General features: G+C 39.7%; 1 protein-coding gene across 1 annotated transcript in view; it reads left to right on the top strand.

The window, feature by feature from the left end:
- LOC130273151 (prostaglandin reductase 1-like) overlaps positions 1-20,707 on the top strand; it is a 64,008-nt gene that overhangs the window by 11,022 nt on the left and 32,279 nt on the right. Inside the window, exons 2-4 of the mRNA XM_056519487.1 lie at positions 6,187-6,296; positions 7,912-7,957; positions 15,176-15,235. Coding sequence (XP_056375462.1) covers positions 6,191-6,296; positions 7,912-7,957; positions 15,176-15,235 — 212 coding nt within the window. The 5' untranslated portion in view covers positions 6,187-6,190. The remainder of the gene's footprint in view (positions 1-6,186; positions 6,297-7,911; positions 7,958-15,175; positions 15,236-20,707) is intronic.

The raw sequence follows: 20,707 nt of genomic DNA, 5'->3' as shown, positions 1-20,707 counted from the left end.
TGTGTGCAGCTGATATCTACCGCAATATGGTACTGTATATAATCACTTATATTGTATACAGATTCTTTATAGTATACTGGTCTGTATATAGTGGTTTTATTCAGTACAGTATGGCGGTATTATCCAGTTATTGTGTGGTGGTATATATTTACTCCTTGTATACCAGTATAATTAGTCATGGAAATTTACCTACGTTAAAGTGTTTCTTACATATATAAATTTTAGTTTATTGTCCGTGGGAGTTGGGTGGAATAGGTGTGTGGCAGAAGATTGCAGAGCTGCAGAGCCTAGCAGGGGCCCTTGCCTTTTTTTGGTCTGGGGGCCCCGAGTGTTGTCAGTCTGCCCCTGATGCTGCCCATGGTTCAGGAAGCATGAAATTAGTGATAGTTGCCCTTAAATGGATTAAATACCAAAAAAACTAACCTGGTACCTTTTAGGCTTTGATGATACTTAGAAAGGTGTTGCTAGATGTCAGTCATACTGCAGAAGGAGAAGGGGTATTTATTTTTGTAATATGTATATATATATATATATATATATATATATATATATTTCAGTACATTAATATGGGGGCACACATCTTGCTTGAGATGTTCTTAACATCATTCACTTGTATGGAAGAATTTTCTAGGCATACTCTGTAGCCTATGCAAAGGTGATTGTGCAGGCAGGGGGAGGCTAAACTCTAAAAATCACCTATTGTGAATGGCCCAATTGTATGTATATACTGTACCGCTGTCACCCTTCATTTTAATCTTGTCTGTGATGATACAGAGGAGACTTCTAAAAAGTTATCTTTACAGAACAGGAAATGTCAGCCTTATATTAGGCCAGAATGGCCAGGATGAAAACTGTAACATTTTAGGGTTATTTTAGAATATGAATAGCAAAATGGAAATTTGCATTAAAAATGCTTTCAAATATGTATAACATAAAAACTTGCATAATAGGTAATTTTTTGATGGCACATTCGCTTTTACACCTGTTTTCTATCATCTCCTTCTGAACATACTAATCTTGTCAGCAAGCCAAATTGGAATATGAATCCTGGTTAGACAGAAAAAATAATCTACACTTTACGTACAGTATCTCGAGGCCTTTTGGTTTGGGTATGGGAATAAAGCTGGCAGTTAATATGCTAGGTTCTTGTCCTTATTCGCACATAACCCAGTTGAAAGATGAATGCTTTGCCATTGCCCTATATATCTCATGATTTCATCTCATGAGAAATTGCATATAGTGACTGTTTCTTGTTTCTTTTTTCAACTTTGTTCTTTTGTTAAAATAAATAAAAAGACATTTAAAAAAATAAGTTTAAGAAAGGAAGTGCTTTAATAAAAAGTTATACACATGAACAAGGGGACATGATCTGAGGTTAGTTGGGGGATCACAAGTAACTTGAGAAAATTGTATTTTACTAAAAGAGTAGTAGATGTTTGGGACATACTACAAGCAGATGCGGTCAGCAAATCCACAGTATGTGAATGTAAACCTGAGTTAAACATCCCAAGATAAAAATAAAAAGGAAATAATATAAGGCCAGATTAGATGGACCCGGTGTTTTTTTTTTTTCCTGCCATCCCTGAGACCCCTAGCAGCACACGAGTGTTGCCAGCCATCTTGAGGCACAATCTAACCCAACTCCATAAGTTAACACTATGTGAGTGCTCAGTGACACTTCCATATTTTGGATCTGTATTAAAACCATTTTTATGCATTGAAAAAAGGGGTTTTCAATATATTTTAAAATATATATTTTTTTATGCAGATGGTTTTTTTCTTATTGCTTTTGAAGCATTTTTATGCACGTTTTTGTTTTATGGGCATCTTTGTCAATTCAGGTTTTGCTCACAGTTTTCAAATGTTTATTCTGTTCAAAAGAAGTACATGCCGCTATTTTTACAACTATGATAATTATTATGTCTGTCAAAAAAAAAATTGTACAATGCCAGCCATTTTACACCTCAAAATACATCTAAAATACTTTGTGTGAACATAATTTGCACTTCATACAAGCTTGCTACTCAACCATATGGCATACAGTAAGGTGCATTGGCTCCTGCAACTCCTCTTCTGGCTCCATCCTTCACCTCTGCTGTTTATTTTAACCCTTAAATCAAATCATATCTTAGGCAGTTGCTTTCCTCTAGACCTGAATCTTGTCAGGATCTTTATGTCTGTTTGTATATATATATATATATATATATATATATATATATATATATATATATTGGCATAAAAAACTGCAGCAAAACAAAACGTCAATTGAATCTAAACTTGGCCATAGACATTTTACCCCCGACTCCCTCATAAAAATCATGTACATCATCATAACAGGCAGGTCATAGCTATGGTCAGAGTTGGTATAAATGGCTGCCAGAAAGCTTTCTTGCGCTGTACCATACCATGTTCTTGAGCTTTAACTTTCATAAGAGTAAAGGACGGACTCTGTGTGCTACCAGTCAGGAGCCACTTGTACTTCGACAGAGCTCCTAAATCAGATATTTGACCAGATGGTTGCTGTAAACACAGCACAAAAAATGTCTAAATGAATAGTTGTTTATTTACCAACATTTATTATTATTATTATCTTATTTAATATTATTATATGGTTAGATCACATCAGAGGTAGAAGAGTAAACCTCAATAGAGAGATTATTTAAATTTTCCTTGCTAGGATCCAATGTTTCTATTTAAAATATGAAACATTTTGGAGATATTCTGGAGCATAATAAGCCAATGAATTGTGTTTCAATACCTGTCGGCCCATTATCAAGTATAATTGCTATTATAAAGACCACTGTCCATCTGAATGCATGGAATCATAAAGATTATGTGTTGTAGTAGGAAGTCTGGCAGCCCCTGAAGCAGGTCAGGACTAGGTTCTGTGTATAAAGCATGTTTAGCTGGACGTTCCTCTGCTTATAGAGTAATCTGGAGCTTTCATTGCTCTTTATTATGCAAGAGCTGACAAGGCTTGCTGGAGCTGGATAAGCTTGTACTGGAACTAAATGCACATTATGAACACTATACACTCACTGACCACTTAACTAATCAGTCAACCCAGATGGCAGCATTTAGGCCCATAACATGGTTGTTGGTGCCAAAAGGGCTGGTCTGAGTTTTTCAGAAACTGCTGGTCTATTAGGATTTTCACACACAACCATCTCTAGGGTTTACAGAGAATGGTCTGAAAAAGAAAAACATATCCAGTGAGTGGCAGTTGTGTGGATGTTAATGCCAGAGGTCAAAGAAGTATGGGCAGACTGGTTTGGGATAACAGAAAGGCATAAATTCACACCATGGATGTGTAGCCGGCAAATCTGCAGAAAACCGAAAAAGCTTTTCAAGTAACCTTTGATGAAAACCTAGCCTAAATCTAGATAAAATTGTGGTAGAGGGTGTGAGATGCAGGACAGATGGAATTACCCTAGGGGCAGATAGCATTAACCCCTTGTATTTGTGAAGCCAGGGCGTGGTTTATGCTCAATACCAACCAAAGGTATACCGCTGGATCCCGGGCTAGTTACGTGGCAATACTGACTCAGATGCCAAGTTAACGACAACGCTAGCTTTACTGAGTGACAGCTGGTACAGTCTATACAATTCAGCCAGGCCCACGGAGGTGACCAGTGACTTCAGAGATCTTAAGGGCTTGCTGGGACTTGCAGTAGATTTGGACAATTTAGTGCAGGCCACTCTGACTTGACAATAGATGACTGTGACTGAATTGACTTGAGACTGAGAATGCTGTGGTTGTAGCTTACTTGTGGAATTGTGGCTGCTAAACTGACTTGAGGCCTCCTATGGACTCCAGACTCACTATAGGACCTGACTGCACTGCAACTCAGCAGAAAGAGAGCAAAGAGACTCCTCCCGGGGCTTTTATAGAGGAGACTCCGGTGGGGTCCAATAGGTCACCATTAAGTCACATGGCCACTGATACCTCCTGGGTTATACTCACATGAAAACTCACATGACAACTGATGATCACATGTTAACCTCAAGCATCCATTCAGGATAAAACTTCTTTATTTTGCCAATCAGACGCGTTTCGAGGCATCCGCCTCTTTCTCAATGAACAGTGGCTTGTATCTTGCATGAACACTTTAGTACTATTTAAAACAGTAAAAAACCTGCGAACGGGTCAAACAAGGGAACGCCCCATGTGAACAGCGCACAATGGTGACGTGCATAGGATAACGTTTGTGGGGGTGACATAATGAAAAGGGGCGGAACAATCAGCATATGTGTGTATATACATGTATATGAACAATAACTTGTCAGAAACATAGAAATGTTTATACATGGTAATCCATTGCAAATAAAGCTGCAGTTAAATTGCCAGAGAGATGCAAATAAAAGTGAACGTAAAAAGCCGTCCTCCTCGGCAATAGTTTGATTCAGAGGAGTGAAAGAATGAATGGGTGTATAACGCATCAGCTGGTCGGCTGTGCTTCATAGAACATAGATGTATTCAGCGCAGATGCACGGCAGCAGAATCTGAAGGTCCCGTACTTCTACAGGGGTATGTGTATAGGCAACATTGTATAGAAACAGTGATATTCAGTTATAATCATGCTTATTGTTACTGTATGAAAGTGAAAGTAAAAAATGTGTCCATATATGTATTATACAGTATAACACATGGCAAACAATATATAGACGAGGGGACAGGTGTAAGGGGGCCCAGGGGACACTGCAAGGAGGCTGCCTGACAGGGCAACAGGGGTACGAGGGCACAATTCCCGTACTGGGCCACCAGAAAATTGTAAAAAAAATAATAAAATGATTTAGGCTCAATTGTAAAAAAAAAATAAAATTATATACAGTATACAGCTAATTTCTGTCTGTATATATATACCCTCAAAACTGTTAAGCGCTAAAAATATGTTGTTCTATAAGAATAAATACATTTCTATCTAATAGGTTTTTTGCACATTTTCATTCTGGATACAATGGACATTCAATTTTTTTTTTTTTTTTTTCAAAGTAAAGTTTTATTAAGTTTCCAACAATAGGCAACAGCAGGTGTCAAACAGGTCATCACCGACATTTCCATAACAGTGGTAAATGGTATCGTATAGTCTGAACACAGGCCAGAAAAATGGAACTGCTATTTAAACAACACATGAAAATATGGCCCTAATGGTGTGTCAGAATAGCATGCATATTGGTAGGTATATGGCATGACTAATCAAAGTGAGACAGGGTCTGGAGTACAATAAACTAGAACTTAAGAAGTACATAAAAACTATCACATCTCTTTACTTCGTCTTGTGTATTAACCGGATATGTGTACGCGTCCCATTAACGGCCAATTGCAATAATCCAACATAGGGAGCGGTACATATCTGTGGGAGTAAAGAAACGTGGTAACAAAGCCTATCAATTACTACATGCATGCGGAGAAGAACTCTAGGTTATGCTAGACCTGTCAAGGTTGGTGGCAAAAGGGATGGTACGAGGCTATGAGATGAGAAATGAGTGGGAGGTATAGGGAGAGAAGTGATAGTAGAATAGGGAGGAATAAGTGAAGAGGGAGAAGGGTAGGGAAAAAGATAAGGAAGCAAAGAGGTACTAGTTATGTCTGAGGACTTACCAAGTCCATCGATGAGGGTCCAAACCACCGCGTCGCCCGAGGCTATCCGTGAGACTGTGCAAGGTAATGTCTTAACCATGTGGCAAATGGGGATATCAAGTGCTAGAGGGGGCCAGGGTAGTCAGGGCGCGTAACATGACGCAGGGTGTATAGATGCGAACTCCCTAGAGTTAACAAATGAACTCCATGGGAGCCAGATCTGAGAGTATATGGCCAAGCGAGCAGGTGAGTCTGCTCTTAGCTCCTCCAGCCTGTGTATGTGTGTCAATTCTTGGAACCAGGACGAAAGGGTAGGGGGAGATGTGGACTTCCAAAGTCTGGGAATGATCGTCCTAGCTGTCAGAAGCAGAAAGGAGATTAATCTAGACGAGGATTTTGGTACATTTGGGGGTAATATTGAGAGGAGTGCAACTTCTGGGGAGAGCGGTAGTCTGACTGAGGTGATGTGAAATATGGTGTCTATGACTCCATTCCAATAGTCAGCTAGGGGACATTCAATTTTTTACTAGTATTTTTATTATAAAAAAACAACAACAATATTTTACAATGTGTCATAGCTTTATTTTTCATAATTTTCTATACAGAAAAATGGTTGTATCTAAGTCATGGACAATGGTAAAGCACTTTGAGGGTGCACCGAAACCTGAGGACTTCAAGCTTATAGAAAAAGAGCTGCCGCCACTGCAAGATGGAGGTAAAAGAACTTTCTTTTATATACTTAGTATCTTTTCACTTTTCATAACCTACAAACATTGCTGTATTCCATGAATAAATCATATTTACAGGCTAAACCATTCCTCTCCTGAATTATCTATAATATGGACTCATAGGAAGTAGGGACAGTGTTTGGGTCAAAAATTGTTCTTAAAAATGTTTTATTACATATTGAGGGACATTTATCAGTGTTTGCTTATGTATCCTTTTTTTTTAGTAATTTTTTTGCTTATGTGTGACTTATTTATCAACTGGTTTCAGCCTGTTGATAATTTTCTTTCACATAAGCAATTTTTCCTTTTTTACTTTGGTAGTAGCTTTTTCTGCTCCATGTTTGAGCTGGAGTAAATTTAGTAAATTTTTAACCTTGTTGCGACTTGTTTTGCGCAGTTGCGACTGTCGCAGTTGATAAATACCCAACTAAAGCAAATCCATTTTGAAAAATTTACTACATAAGCAAGTTTGAATTTTCTTACTTTTCTTGTTCTTCATGCAAATTGTCGCACGAAAACACACGTAGTCGCAGTTGCGACAATTTTGCGACAATTATAGTAAAGAAAACCTGACTAAACCCGTTGATACCGTTGATAAATATCCATCATTATGTATACATTCATGGTGGAGGAAAGTTAGTCTTGGCACTTCGTTTAGCTGTGTGTTTGACTGCAATAGCGTGTTGCGTGGTTTTCTGTCCACCACTGCGCTATGTATACAAACTCATAAACATCACCACCAAAAGGCAACTGCTGCAAAGATCATAGAAAATATTAAATGTATGATATTAAAATTAGTAAAAAGAACATACATAGTAACACAAACACAACACAGTAAAACAAACACAAATACATGTATGAGTATGAAGACGGCGCATTTCCGAGTGATCCTAATGCCACCAAAACACTCAAAAGTCCCCTCTGCCTCTGTCCCCTTTCCTCCCAAATGCCCGCCATATGGGAGCAGAGAGAACAGAGGCAGAGAACCTCAGAACACGGGCTCCTGCCTTCATTGTGAAAAGGGGTTTAATTAACATTGTAGCAACGGGAGCCAATAAAGTGCGTATCTCCAGAAAGGGACCAGGGATCCGGATGAGTAATACATCATTTTAATCTGGTTCACACGCACTATGACCCTGTGTATATGGTTTAAAGCGGTTGAAACAGCTGTCAGTTTCCTTTTAATTCTGAATTAAAGGGGTACTCCACTGGAAAACATTTTATTTTCATAATCAACTGGAGCCAGGAAGTTAAACAGATTTGTAAATTTCTTCTATTAAAAAATCTTAATCCTTCCAGTACTTTTCAGCTGCTGTATAATCCACAGGAAATTCTTTTCTATGGAGATTTGCCCCTACTCTGGACAGTTCCAAACATGGACAGAGGTGTCAGCAGAGAGAAGTGGTCAGGCAGAAAGGAAATAAAAAAAAAGAACTTCCTGTGGATCATACAGCAGCTGATTAGTACTGGAAGGATTAAGATTTTTAAATAGAAGTCATTTACAAGTCTGTTTAACTTTCTGGCACCAGTTGATAATTTTTTTTCCCATTGGAGTACCCCTTCAATATCTGAATTTATGTTAACATTTTTATGTCTTTTCAGAATTTCTCCTGGAATCCGTTTTTTTGAGTGTAGACCCATATATGAGGTAAATAGTATTAATAATAATTGTTATAACATTTTATGATTTTTCAGTAAAAGGCACTATTTTTGCATTGTATTTCAGTTTGGTCAGTTTTAGGCTGACCAAGCACTTCTACAGGAGAATTAATTAAACATTGCCTAATTGCCCATAGCAACCAGATTACTTTTTTTTTTTTTTTTCTTCTGGAAAATGAAAGAAGCAATGTGATCAGTTGCTATGGTCCACTGGACAACTTTTTCTCCGTACAAGTTTTGATAAATCTCCCTACATATTCCTAAAACTGCACCAAAAGAGAACAATGTTGCAGTAACTCGTGTAAAAATGGTTACCATGCAGTTCTTAAAGGGGTACTCCGCCCCTGGCATCTTATCCTTTGGATAGGGGATAAGATGTTAAATCGCCGCGGTCCCGCTGCTGGGGACCCCGGGGATCGCTGCTGTGGCACCCCGCCATCATTACTGCACAGGGCGAGTTCGCTCTGTGCGTAATGACGGGCGATACAGGGGCCGGAGCAGCGTGACATCATGGCTCCGCCCCTCATGACATCACGGCCCGTCCCCTTAATGTAAGTCTATGGCAGGGGGCGTGATAACCGCCACGCCCCCTCCCATAGACTTGTATTGACGGGGGCGGACCGTGACGTCACGAGGGGCGGAGCCGTGACGTAACGATGCTCCACCCCCTGTATTGCCCGTCATTACGTGCAGAGCGATCTCGCTCTGCACAGTAATGATAGCGGGGTGCTGCAGCAGCGATCCTCAGGGTCCCCAGTAGCGGGACCCCGGCGATCTGACATCTTATCCCCTATCGTTTGGATAGGGGATAAGATGTCTAGGGGCGGAGTACCCCTTTAAATAATGTAGTCTTCCCATTAAAGACAAACCAATTAATAGTAAATATTTTGGCATTTGATTAATTTTAAGTTTAGTTACATAAAACATCTTTTGTATATACAGTAACCCCCCCACCTACGATGGCCCCGACATATGATAAAATCGACATACGATGGCCTCTCAGAGGCCATCGTATGTCGATGTCAGCATCGACATACGATGCTTTTATATGTCGGGGCCATCACATTAAGTGCTATCCGGCAGCGCAAAATGCTTAAGCTGCTGTCGGATAGCAGTTTAAGCATCCCTGGCAGGTTCGCTTACCTATTCCCGCAGCTCCGGGTCCACTTCGCGATCCTCTGGTGTCTTGCGGATCTTCTCCAGGGTCCGGGCCTTGCTTTCCGGCGTTGCTATTACGTCACTACGCACGCCGCCGCCAGCACAGCAGCGTAATAACGTCACCAGAAAGCGAGGCCCGGACCCTGCAGAAGATGCGCAAGACACCGGAGGATCGCGAAGAAGACACCGGAGCAGCGGGACAGCATCGGGAGCCCCTGGGACAGCAACGGGAGCGGTGAGGACCTGGTCCGGAGCGACGGGAACAGGTGAGTACAGCTTCCTATACTTTACATTGCACGGATCCCTCAACATACGATGGATTCGACAAACGATGGGTCGTTTGGAACGAATTACCATCGTATGTTGAGGGACCACTGTACACTTATTTTTTTGTGCAGACTTTATACATTACAAATATAAATGTATTACAGTGCCACAGTAAGTGCATCTACCTTTCTGTGGTCGGCTTATTCTTTCTTTCTCAGTGTCTTCTCTGCATATGCTCAATATCTCTCCTGACAAGAGAAAATACTGAAGATTTTAGGACAGCCTGTACACTGTAGTATTGAAAATAAGACAGCTCAGAAACGGTGCATACATGCCCACCTATGAGAACATAGAAAGGACACACTATAGAGGGGATATAAAAGAACAATACAGTGAAATCTCATTGAGAAGACCACACTAAAATGACATTGAAAAATTATCTACTATGGGGGTTGTCTTTAAAAGAAAACAACCACTATGCAAAATGCATAATGGTCTTTAAATCCTTTGTACAAATCCTGGTCTGGATAAGGGAATGGTTTTCTCAAAGAGGTTGGAGGAGGTTTATTAAAACCTGTGCAGAGGAAAAGTTGACCAGTTGCTTATAGAAACCACAAAAGAGGAAAAATGAAAGAAGCGATCTGATTCGTTGCGATGGGCATCTGGGCAACTCTGCACAGGTTTTAATAAATTTCCCCCGTTGTTTTTGGAGAGGTTTCACTTTGTGTTGGTAGTATCTTCTCTTCTGTCGTATCTTCTCTTCTGTAGTATCTTCTCTTCTGTCGTATCTTCTCTTCTGTTGTATCTTCTCTTCTGTCGAATCTTCTCTTCTGTCATATCTTCTCTTCTGTCATATCTTCTCTTCTGTAGTATCTTCTCTTCTGTAGTATCTTCTCTTCTGTCATATATTCTGTTCTGTCGTATCTTCTCTTCTGTGGTATCTTCTCTTCTGTAGTATCTTCTCTTCTGTCATATCTTCTCTTCTGTAGTATCTTCTCTTCTGTCGTATATTCTCTTCTGTTGTATCTTCTCTTCTGTCGTATCCTCTCTTCTGTCGAATCTTCTCTTCTGTCATATCTTCTCTTCTGTCATATCTTCTCTTCTGTAGTATCTTCTCTTCTGTAGTATCTTCTCTTCTGTCATATATTCTGTTCTGTCGTATCTTCTCTTCTGTGGTATCTTCTCTTCTGTAGTATCTTCTCTTCTGTCATAATTTCTCTTCTGTAGTATCTTCTCTTCTGTCGTATCTTCTCTTCTGTCGTATCTTCTCTTCTGTCGTATCTTCTCTTTGGTGGTATCTCCTCTTCGGTCATATCTTCTCTTCTGTCGTATCTTCTCTTTGGTGGTATCTCCTCTTCGGTCATATCTTCTCTTCTGTCGTATCTTCTCTTCTGTCGAATCTTCTCTTCTGTCATATCTTCTCTTCTGTCATATCTTCTCTTCTGTAGTATCTGCTCTTCTGTAGTATCTTCTCTTCTGTCATATATTCTGTTCTGTCGTATCTTCTCTTCTGTGGTATCTTCTCTTCTGTAGTATCTTCTCTTCTGTCGTATCTTCTCTTCTGTAGTATTTTCTCTTCTGTAGTATCTTCTCTTCTGTCGTATCTTCTCTTCTGTAGTATTTTCTCTTCTGTAGTATCTTCTCTTCTGTCGTATCTTCTCTTCTGTCGTATCTTCTCTTCTGTCGTATCTTCTCTTTGGTGGTATCTCCTCTTCGGTCATCTTCTCTTCTGTCGTATCTTCTCTTTGGTGGTATCTCCTCTTCGGTCATATCTTCTCTTCTGTCGTATCTTCTCTTCTGTCGAATCTTCTCTTCTGTCATATCTTCTCTTCTGTCATATCTTCTCTTCTGTAGTATCTTCTCTTCTGTCGTATCTTCTCTTCTGTTGTATCTTCTCTTCTGTCGTATCCTCTCTTCTGTCGAATCTTCTCTTCTGTCATATCTTCTCTTCTGTCATATCTTCTCTTCTGTAGTATCTTCTCTTCTGTAGTATCTTCTCTTCTGTCATATATTCTGTTCTGTCGTATCTTCTCTTCTGTGGTATCTTCTCTTCTGTAGTATCTTCTCTTCTGTCATAATTTCTCTTCTGTAGTATCTTCTCTTCTGTCGTATCTTCTCTTCTGTCGTATCTTCTCTTCTGTCGTATCTTCTCTTTGGTGGTATCTCCTCTTCGGTCATATCTTCTCTTCTGTCGTATCTTCTCTTTGGTGGTATCTCCTCTTCGGTCATATCTTCTCTTCTGTCGTATCATCTCTTCTGTCATATCTTCTCTTCTGTCATATCTTCTCTTCTGTAGTATCTGCTCTTCTGTAGTATCTTCTCTTCTGTCATATATTCTGTTCTGTCGTATCTTCTCTTCTGTGGTATCTTCTCTTCTGTAGTATCTTCTCTTCTGTCGTATCTTCTCTTCTGTAGTATTTTCTCTTCTGTAGTATCTTCTCTTCTGTCGTATCTTCTCTTCTGTAGTATTTTCTCTTCTGTAGTATCTTCTCTTCTGTCGTATCTTCTCTTCTGTCGTATCTTCTCTTCTGTCGTATCTTCTCTTTGGTGGTATCTCCTCTTCGGTCATCTTCTCTTCTGTCGTATCTTCTCTTTGGTGGTATCTCCTCTTCGGTCATATCTTCTCTTCTGTCGTATCTTCTCTTCTGTCGAATCTTCTCTTCTGTCATATCTTCTCTTCTGTCATATCTTCTCTTCTGTAGTATCTTCTCTTCTGTCGTATCTTCTCTTCTGTCGTATCTTCTCTTCAGTTGTATCTTCTCTTCTGTTGTATCTTCTCTTCTGTCGTATCTTCTCTTCTGTCGTATCTTCTCTTTGGTGGTATCTTCTCTTCGGTTGTATCTTCTCTTCTGTCGTATCTTCTCTTCTGTCGTATCTTCTCTTCTGTCATATCTTCTCTTCTGTAGTATCTTATCTTCTGTCGTATTTTCTCTTCTGCCATATCTTCTCTTCTGTAGTATCTTCTCTTCTGTCGTATCTTCTCTTCTGTAGTATCTTCTCTTCTGTCGTATCTTCTCTTCTGTCGTATCTTCTCTTCTGTCGTATCTTCTCTTTGGTGGTATCTCCTCTTCGGTCATATCTTCTCTTCTGTCGTATCTTCTCTTCTGTCGTATCTTCTCTTCTGTCGTATCTTCTCTTCTGTCATACCTTCTCTTCTGTCGTATCTTCTCTTCTGTCGTATCTTCTCTTCAGTCGTATCTTCTCTTCTGTCATATCTTCTCTTCTGTAGTATCTTCTCTTCTGTAGTATCTTCTCTTCCGTAGTATCTTCTCTTCTGTAGTATCTTCTCTTCTGTCGTATTTTCTCTTCTGCCATATCTTCTCTTCTGTCGTATCTTCTCTTTGGTGATATCTTCTCTTCGGTCGTATCTTCTCTTCTGTAGTATCTTCTCTTCTGTTGTATCTTCTCTTCTGTCGTATCTTCTCTTTGGTGGTATCTTCTCTTCGGTCATATCTTCCCTTCTGTGGTATCTTCTCTTCTGTTGTATCTTCTCTTCTGTCATATCTTCTCTTCTGTAGTATCTTCTCTTCTGTCGTATCTTCTCTTCTGTCGAATCTTCTCTTCTGTAGTATCTTCTCTTCTGTTGTATCTTCTCTTCTGTCGTATCTTCTCTACTGTAGTATCTTCTCTTCTGTCGTATCTTCTCTCCTGTTGTATCTTCTCTTCTGTAGTATCTTCTCTTCTGTTGTACCTTCTCTTCTATCGTATCTTCTCTTCTGTCGTATCTTCTCTTCTGTCGTATCTTCTCTTCTGTTGTATCTTCTCTACTGTAGTATCTTCTCTTCTGTCGTATCTTCTCTTCGGTCGTATCTTCTCTTCTGTCGTATCTTCTATCGTATCTTCTCTTCTGTCGTATCTTCTCTTCTGTCGTATCTTCTCTTCTGTTGTATCTTCTCTACTGTAGTATCTTCTCTTCTGTCGTATCTTCTCTTCGGTCGTATCTTCTCTTCTGTTGTATCTTCTCTTCTGTAGTATCTTCTCTTCTGTCGTATCTTCTCTTCTGTAGTATCTTCTCTTCTGTTGTATCTTCTTTTCTGTCGTATCTTCTCTTCTGCAGTATCTTCTCTTGTGTCGTATCTTCTCTTCTGTCATATCTTCTCTTTGGTGGTATGTTCTCTTCGGTCATATCTTCTCTTCTTTCGTATCTTCTCTTCTGTTTTATCTTCTCTTCTGTCATATCTTCTCTTCTGTCATATCTTCTCTTCTTTTGTATCTTCTCTTCTGTCATATTTTCTCTTCTGTAGTATCTTCTGTACTGTAGCATTTTCTCTTCTGAGTGTTCAGAATTATTTGACTATAACCAAAACATTATCTTTTCTTCTGTCGTATCTTCTCTTCTGTAGTATCTTCTCTTCTGTCATATCTTCTCTTCTGTAGCTAGCATTTTCTCTTCTGAGTGCTCAGAATAATTTGACTATAACCAAAACATTATCTTCTCTTCTGTCGTATCTTCTCTTCTGTCGTAGCTTCTCTTCTGTCATATATTCTCTTCTGTCGTATCTTCTCTTCTGTCGTATCTTCTCTGCTGTAGTATCTTCTCTTCTGTCGCATCTTCTCTTCTGTAGTATCTTCTCTTCTGTCGTATCTTCTCTTCTGTTGTATCTTCTCTTCTGTCGTATTTTCTCTTTGGTGGTATCTTCTCTTCGGTTGTATCATCTCTTCTGTCGTATCTTCTCTTCTGTCGTATCTTCTCTTCTATCGTATCTTCTCTTCTGTAGTATCTTCTCTTCTGTCGTATTTTCTCTTCTGCCATATCTTCTCTTCTGTAGTATCTTCTCTTCTGTCGTATCTTCTCTTCTGTAGTATTTTCTCTTCTGTAGTATCTTCTCTTCTGTAGCATTTTCTCTTCTGTAGCATTTTCTCTTCTGAGTGCTCAGAATTATTTGACTATAACCAAAACATTATTTAGGGGAAAACCCATTCAAGAAGCTGCCACAAGTTCGGAATATTATGCTGTAAATGTCGTGGCTAATTCAAGTCTTTAAAAGAAACCCCAGACTAAGATGGATGGGAAAACATCAAAGAAAACAGTCTGGTAAAGAGACCACCACAATAACTGGGATTCTTAGGGCATGTTCACATTGAGGAATTTTTGAAGAATGTCTGCATGGAATATACCGCACGGACATTTCGCTTTTCATACATCATAATTTCCGCGCCAGATATTTCTTCCACAGAACTTCAGATTCCAGCCTCTGAAGAAAGAATAGACATGTCTGTTGTTTCTGGGGATTCTGCAAGAAAATGCATTGCTGTCTATTCAATGGCGCATTTCCGCACTGTCCTATCGCCCACCAGATTAGTCAAATGTGTGGAATGTCCGCATGTGTTTTCCGTGCGGACATTCAGCACATTTTCACTAATAAGTATGGAAGTAACAGAGAGAGATTTCAACAATAAATGTATTTTGTGGTGCATGAGAATGAAAGAAAATCAGTAATGAATATTTTTGGCAGGATTTATCTTTATACCCCAGGTAGAAAAATATTTTGTGAATTCTCATGATACAGTACATAGGGTTCTGGGTCCTGAGTTTAAAACTGACCAAAGGAAACATATGTATGGCGTTTGTATGTTTTCCCTATATTTGCACAGGTTTCCCTACATACTCTCTTACACTCTGAAAACATACTCATAGGTTATTTTGAAATTTAGAATTTGATCCCCAATGGTAATCAATATGAAGGATAATCTTTTTACAGCCCTATGGAATATGTTTGCACGATATAAGTTAATTAAATCAAACAAAATAAGACTAACCCAATTGATTTATATCTGACAGACCATATAGTAGACGGATGTTAAAAGAAGGTGATGTAATGATTGGATCCCAAGTTGCCAGGTAAATTTTATATTTTTCACATTACATTCTTAACAACATAAGTCATTGTTTTGCAGGAACACTTGGGACCCAGCTATAATGGTTAATTTATTTTGTCAGTAAAACTGATAAACACTGAAATTGATTGAAAATCATTCATTTTCATCTTTACAAACGTACACTATTTCTGTTTTTAAAAACAACAAAACTGAATATGACTTTTTACAGTCCATTTTATTCATAGGCGTGCGCACAGGGTGTGCCGGGTGTGCCCAGGCACACCCTATTCACCGCGGCCGTGGAGCAAAAGGGGCAGCTGCCTCGGGCCCTGTAATTCCTGGGGGCCCAAAAGCAGCTCGCCCCTTTTGCCCCATGGGCCCTGATAAAGCTGATAAAGGCTGGCGGGCCCGGCCAAAATGTTAGTGGGAGGGGGCCCAGGGGGAAGGAGAGGGCCCGGGGGGGGCGTCAGGGGCCCGGCCAAAATGTTAGTGGGAGGGGGCCCAGGGGGAAGGAGAGGGCCCGGGGGGGGGCGGGTTTGCGTCGCACGCTACCTTTTTATGTTCGCCGCCGTCGTCACTCATCCCCAGGCAGCCAGTACCGCAATGGCTGTCTGGGAGATGGTCACGTGACGTGATGTGCGACGTCACGGGCGGCATCATAGAGAGGAGCGGAGCAGAGAGAGTCTCCCGCTCCTCTCAGTCCCCACACGGCCGCTTCCAGGATCCAGGCCGCATTAGGGGACTCACCACCGGATATGTGAGTATGTTTAATGTGTGTGTGCGTGTGTGTGTGTGTGTGGGGGGGGGGGGGTATTATATAGTGTGTGTGTGTGTGGGGGGGGGGATTTATTATATAGTGTGGGGGTGGGGGGGATTTATTATATAATGTGAGGGGGGATTTATTATATAATGTGAGGGGGGATTTATTATATAATGTGAGGGGGGATTTATTATATAATGTGAGGGGGGATTTATTATATAGTGTGGGGGTGGGGGGGATTTATTATATAATGTGAGGGGGGATTTATTATATAATGTGAGGGGGGATTTATTATATAGTGTGGGGGTGGGGGGGATTTATTATATAATGTGAGGGGGGATTTATTATATAGTGTGAGGGGGGATTTATTATATAATGTGAGGGGGGATTTATTATATAATGTGAGGGGGGATTTATTATATAGTGTGGGGGGATTTATTATATAATGTGAGGGGGGATTTATTATATAGTGTGGGGGTGGGGGATACATTATATAGTGTGGGGGGGATTTATTATATAGTGTGGGGGGGATTTATTATATAGTGTGGGGGGGATTTATTATATAATGTGAGGGGGGATTTATTATATGCTGTGGGGGGGATTTATTATATAATGTGAGGGGGGATTTATTATATAGTGTGGGGGGGATTTATTATATAATGTGAGGGGGGATTTATTATATAGTGTGGGGGGGGGATTTATTATATAGTGTGGGGGGGGATTTATTATATAGTGTGGGGGGGATTTATTATATAATGTGAGGGGGGATTTATTATATAGTGTGGGGGGGATTTATTATATAATGTGAGGGGGGATTTATTATATAGTGTGGGGGGATTTATTATATAATGTGAGGGGGGATTTATTATATAGTGTGGGGGTGGGGGGATTTATTATATAATGTGAGGGGGATTTATTATATAGTGTGGGGGGGATTTATTATATAATGTGAGGGGGGATTTATTATATAGTGTGGGGGTGGGGGGGATTTATTATATAATGTGAGGGGGGATTTATTATATAGTGTGGGGGTGGGGGGGATTTATTATATAATGTGAGGGGGGATTTATTATATAGTGTGGGGGGGATTTATTATATAATGTGAGGGGGGATTTATTATATAGTGTGGGGGTGGGGGGATTTATTATATAGTGTGGGGGGGATTTATTATATAATGTGAGGGGGGATTTATTATATAGTGTGGGGGTGGGGGGGATTTATTATATAATGTGAGGGGGGATTTATTATATAGTGTGGGGGGGGGATTTATTATATAATGTGAGGGGGGATTTATTATATAATGTGAGGGGGGATTTATTATATAGTGTGGGGGTGGGGGGGATTTATTATATAATGTGAGGGGGGATTTATTATATAATGTGAGGGGGGATTTATTATATAGTGTGGGGGTGGGGGGGATTTATTATATAATGTGAGGGGGGATTTATTATATAGTGTGGGTGTGGGGGGGATTTATTATATAATGTGAGGGGGGGGTTATTATATAATGTGAGGGGGGATTTATTATATAGTGTGGGGATGGGGGGGATTTATTATATAATGTGAGGGGGGATTTATTATATAATGTGAGGGGGGATTTATTATATAGTGTGGGGGTGGGGGGGATTTATTATATAATGTGAGGGGGGATTTATTATATAGTGTGGGGGTGGGGGGGATTTATTATATAATGTGAGGGGGGATTTATTATATAATGTGAGGGGGGATTTATTATATAGTGTGGGGGTGGGGGGGATTTATTATATAATGTGAGGGGGGATTTATTATATAGTGTGGGAAGCATTTATTATATAATGTGAGGGGGGATTTATTATATAGTGTGGGGGTGGGGGGGATTTATTATATAATGTGAGGGGGGATTTATTATATAGTGTGGGGGGGATTTATTATATAGTGTGGGGGTGGGGGGATTTATTATATAATGTGAGGGGGGATTATATAGTGTGGGGGGGATTTATTATATAATGTGAGGGGGGATTTATTATATAGTGTGGGGGTGGGGGGATTTATTATATAATGTGAGGGGGGATTTATTATATAGTGTGGGGGGGATTTATTATATAATGTTAGGGGGGATTTATTATATAGTGTGGGGGGGGATTTATTATATAATGTGAGGGGGGATTTATTATATAGTGTGGGGATGGGGGGGATTTATTATATAATGTGAAGGGGGATTTATTATATAGTGTGGGGGGGATTTATTATATAATGTGAGGGGGGATTTATTATATAGTGTGGGGGTGGGGGGGGATTTATTATATAATGTGAGGGGGGATTTATTATATAGTGTGGGGGGGATTTATTATATAATGTGAGGGGGGATTTATTATATAGTGTGGGGGTGGGGGGGATTTATTATATAATGTGAGGGGGGATTATATAGTGTGGGGGGGATTTATTATATAATGTGAGGGGGGATTTATTATATAGTGTGGGGGTGGGGGGATTTATTATATAATGTGAGGGGGGATTTATTATATAGTGTGGGGGGGGATTTATTATATAATGTGAGGGGGGATTTATTATAAAGTGTGGGGGGGGGATTTATTATATAATGTGAGGGGGGATTTATTATATAATGTGAGGGAGGATTTATTATATAGTGTGGGGGGGATTTATTATATAATGTGAGGGGGGATTTATTATATAGTGTGGGGGGATTTATTATATAATGTGAGGGGGGATTTATTATATAATGTGAGGGGGGATTTATTATATAGTGTGGGGGGGATTTATTATATAATGTAAGGGGGGATTTATTATATAGTGTGGGGGGGATTTATTATATAATGTGAGGGGGGATTTATTATATAGTGTGGGGGGGATTTATTATATAATGTGAGGGGGGATTTAATATATAGTGTGGGGGGGATTTATTATATAATGTGAGGGGGGATTTATTATATAGTGTGGGGGTGGGGGGATTTATTATATAATGTGAGGGGGGATTATATAGTGTGGGGGAGATTTATTATATAATGTGAGGGGGGATTTATTATATAGTGTGGGGGTGGGGGGGATTTATTATATAATGTGAGGGGGGATTTATTATATAGTGTGGGGGGGATTTATTATATAATGTTAGGGGGGATTTATTATATAGTGTGGGGGGGGATTTATTATATAATGTGAGGGGGGATTTATTATATAGTGTGGGGGTGGGGGGGATTCATTATATAATGTGAGGGGGGATTTATTATATAGTTTGGGGGGGATTTATTATATAATGTGAGGGGGGATTTATTATATAGTGTGGGGGTGGGGGGATTTATTATATAATGTGAGGGGGGATTTATTATATAGTGTGGGGGGGGATTTATTATATAATGTGAGGGGGGATTTATTATATAGTGTGGAGGTGGGGGGGATTTATTATATAATGTGAGGGGGGATTATATAGTGTGGGGGGGATTTATTATATAATGTCAGGGGGGATTTATTATATAGTGTCGGGGTGGGGGGATTTATTATATAATGTGAGGGGGGGTTTATTATATAGTGTGGGGGGGGGGATTTATTATATAATGTGAGGGGGGATTTATTATAAAGTGTGGGGGGGGATTTATTATATAATGTGAGGGGGGATTTATTATATAATGTGAGGGAGGATTTATTATATAGTGTGGGGGGGATTTATTATATAATGTGAGGGGGGATTTATTATATAGTGTGGGGGGGATTTATTATATAGTGTGGGGGTTGGGGGGGATTTATTATATAATGTGAGGGGGGATTTATTATATAGTGTGGGGGGGATTTATTATATAATGTGAGGGGGGATTTATTATATAGTGTGGGGGTGGGGGGATTTATTATATAATGTGAGGGGGGATTATATAATGTGAGGGGGGATTTATTATATAATGTGAGGGGGGATTTATTATATAGTGTGGGGGGGATTTATTATATAATGTGAGGGGAAATTTATTATATAATGTGAGGGGGGATTTATTATATAGTGTGGGGGGGGATTTATTATATAATGTGAGGGGGGATTTATTATATAGTGTGGGGGGGATTTATTATATAATGTGAGGGGGGATTTATTATATAGTGTGGGGGGGATTTATTATATAATGTGAGGGGGGATTTATTATATAGTGTGGGGGGGGATTTATTATATAATGTGAGGGGGGATTTATTATATAGTGTGGGGGGGGATTTATTATATAATGTGAGGGGGGATTTATTATATAGTGTGGGGGTGGGGGGGGATTCATTATATAGTGTGGGGGGGATTTATTATATAGTGTGGGGGGGATTTATTATATAATGTGAGGGGGGATTTATTATATAGTGTGGGGGGGGATTTATTATATAATGTGAGGGGGGATTTATTATATAGTGTGGGGGGGATTTATTATATAATGTGAGGGGGGATTTATTATATAGTGTGGGGGTGGGGGGGGGATTTATTATATAGTGTGGGGGGGGATTTATTATATAATGTGAGGGGGACTTATTATATAGTGTGGGGGGGGGATTTATTATATAATGTGAGGGGGGATTTATTATATAGTGTGGGGGTGGGGGGATTTATTATATAATGTGAGGGGGGATTTATTATATAGTGTGGGGGGGATTTATTATATAATGTGAGGGGGGATTTATTATATAGTGTGGGGGTGGGGGGATTTATTATATAATGTGAGGGGGGATTTATTATATAGTGTGGGGGGGATTTATTATATAATGTGAGGGGGGATTTAT

This window comes from Hyla sarda, chromosome 1 (genome assembly GCF_029499605.1).
Source record: "Hyla sarda isolate aHylSar1 chromosome 1, aHylSar1.hap1, whole genome shotgun sequence".
NCBI classification, from domain to species: Eukaryota; Metazoa; Chordata; class Amphibia; order Anura; family Hylidae; genus Hyla; species Hyla sarda.
The sequence above is the reverse complement of the archived record's forward strand: the minus strand, read 5'-3'. Positions and strand labels throughout refer to the sequence as shown.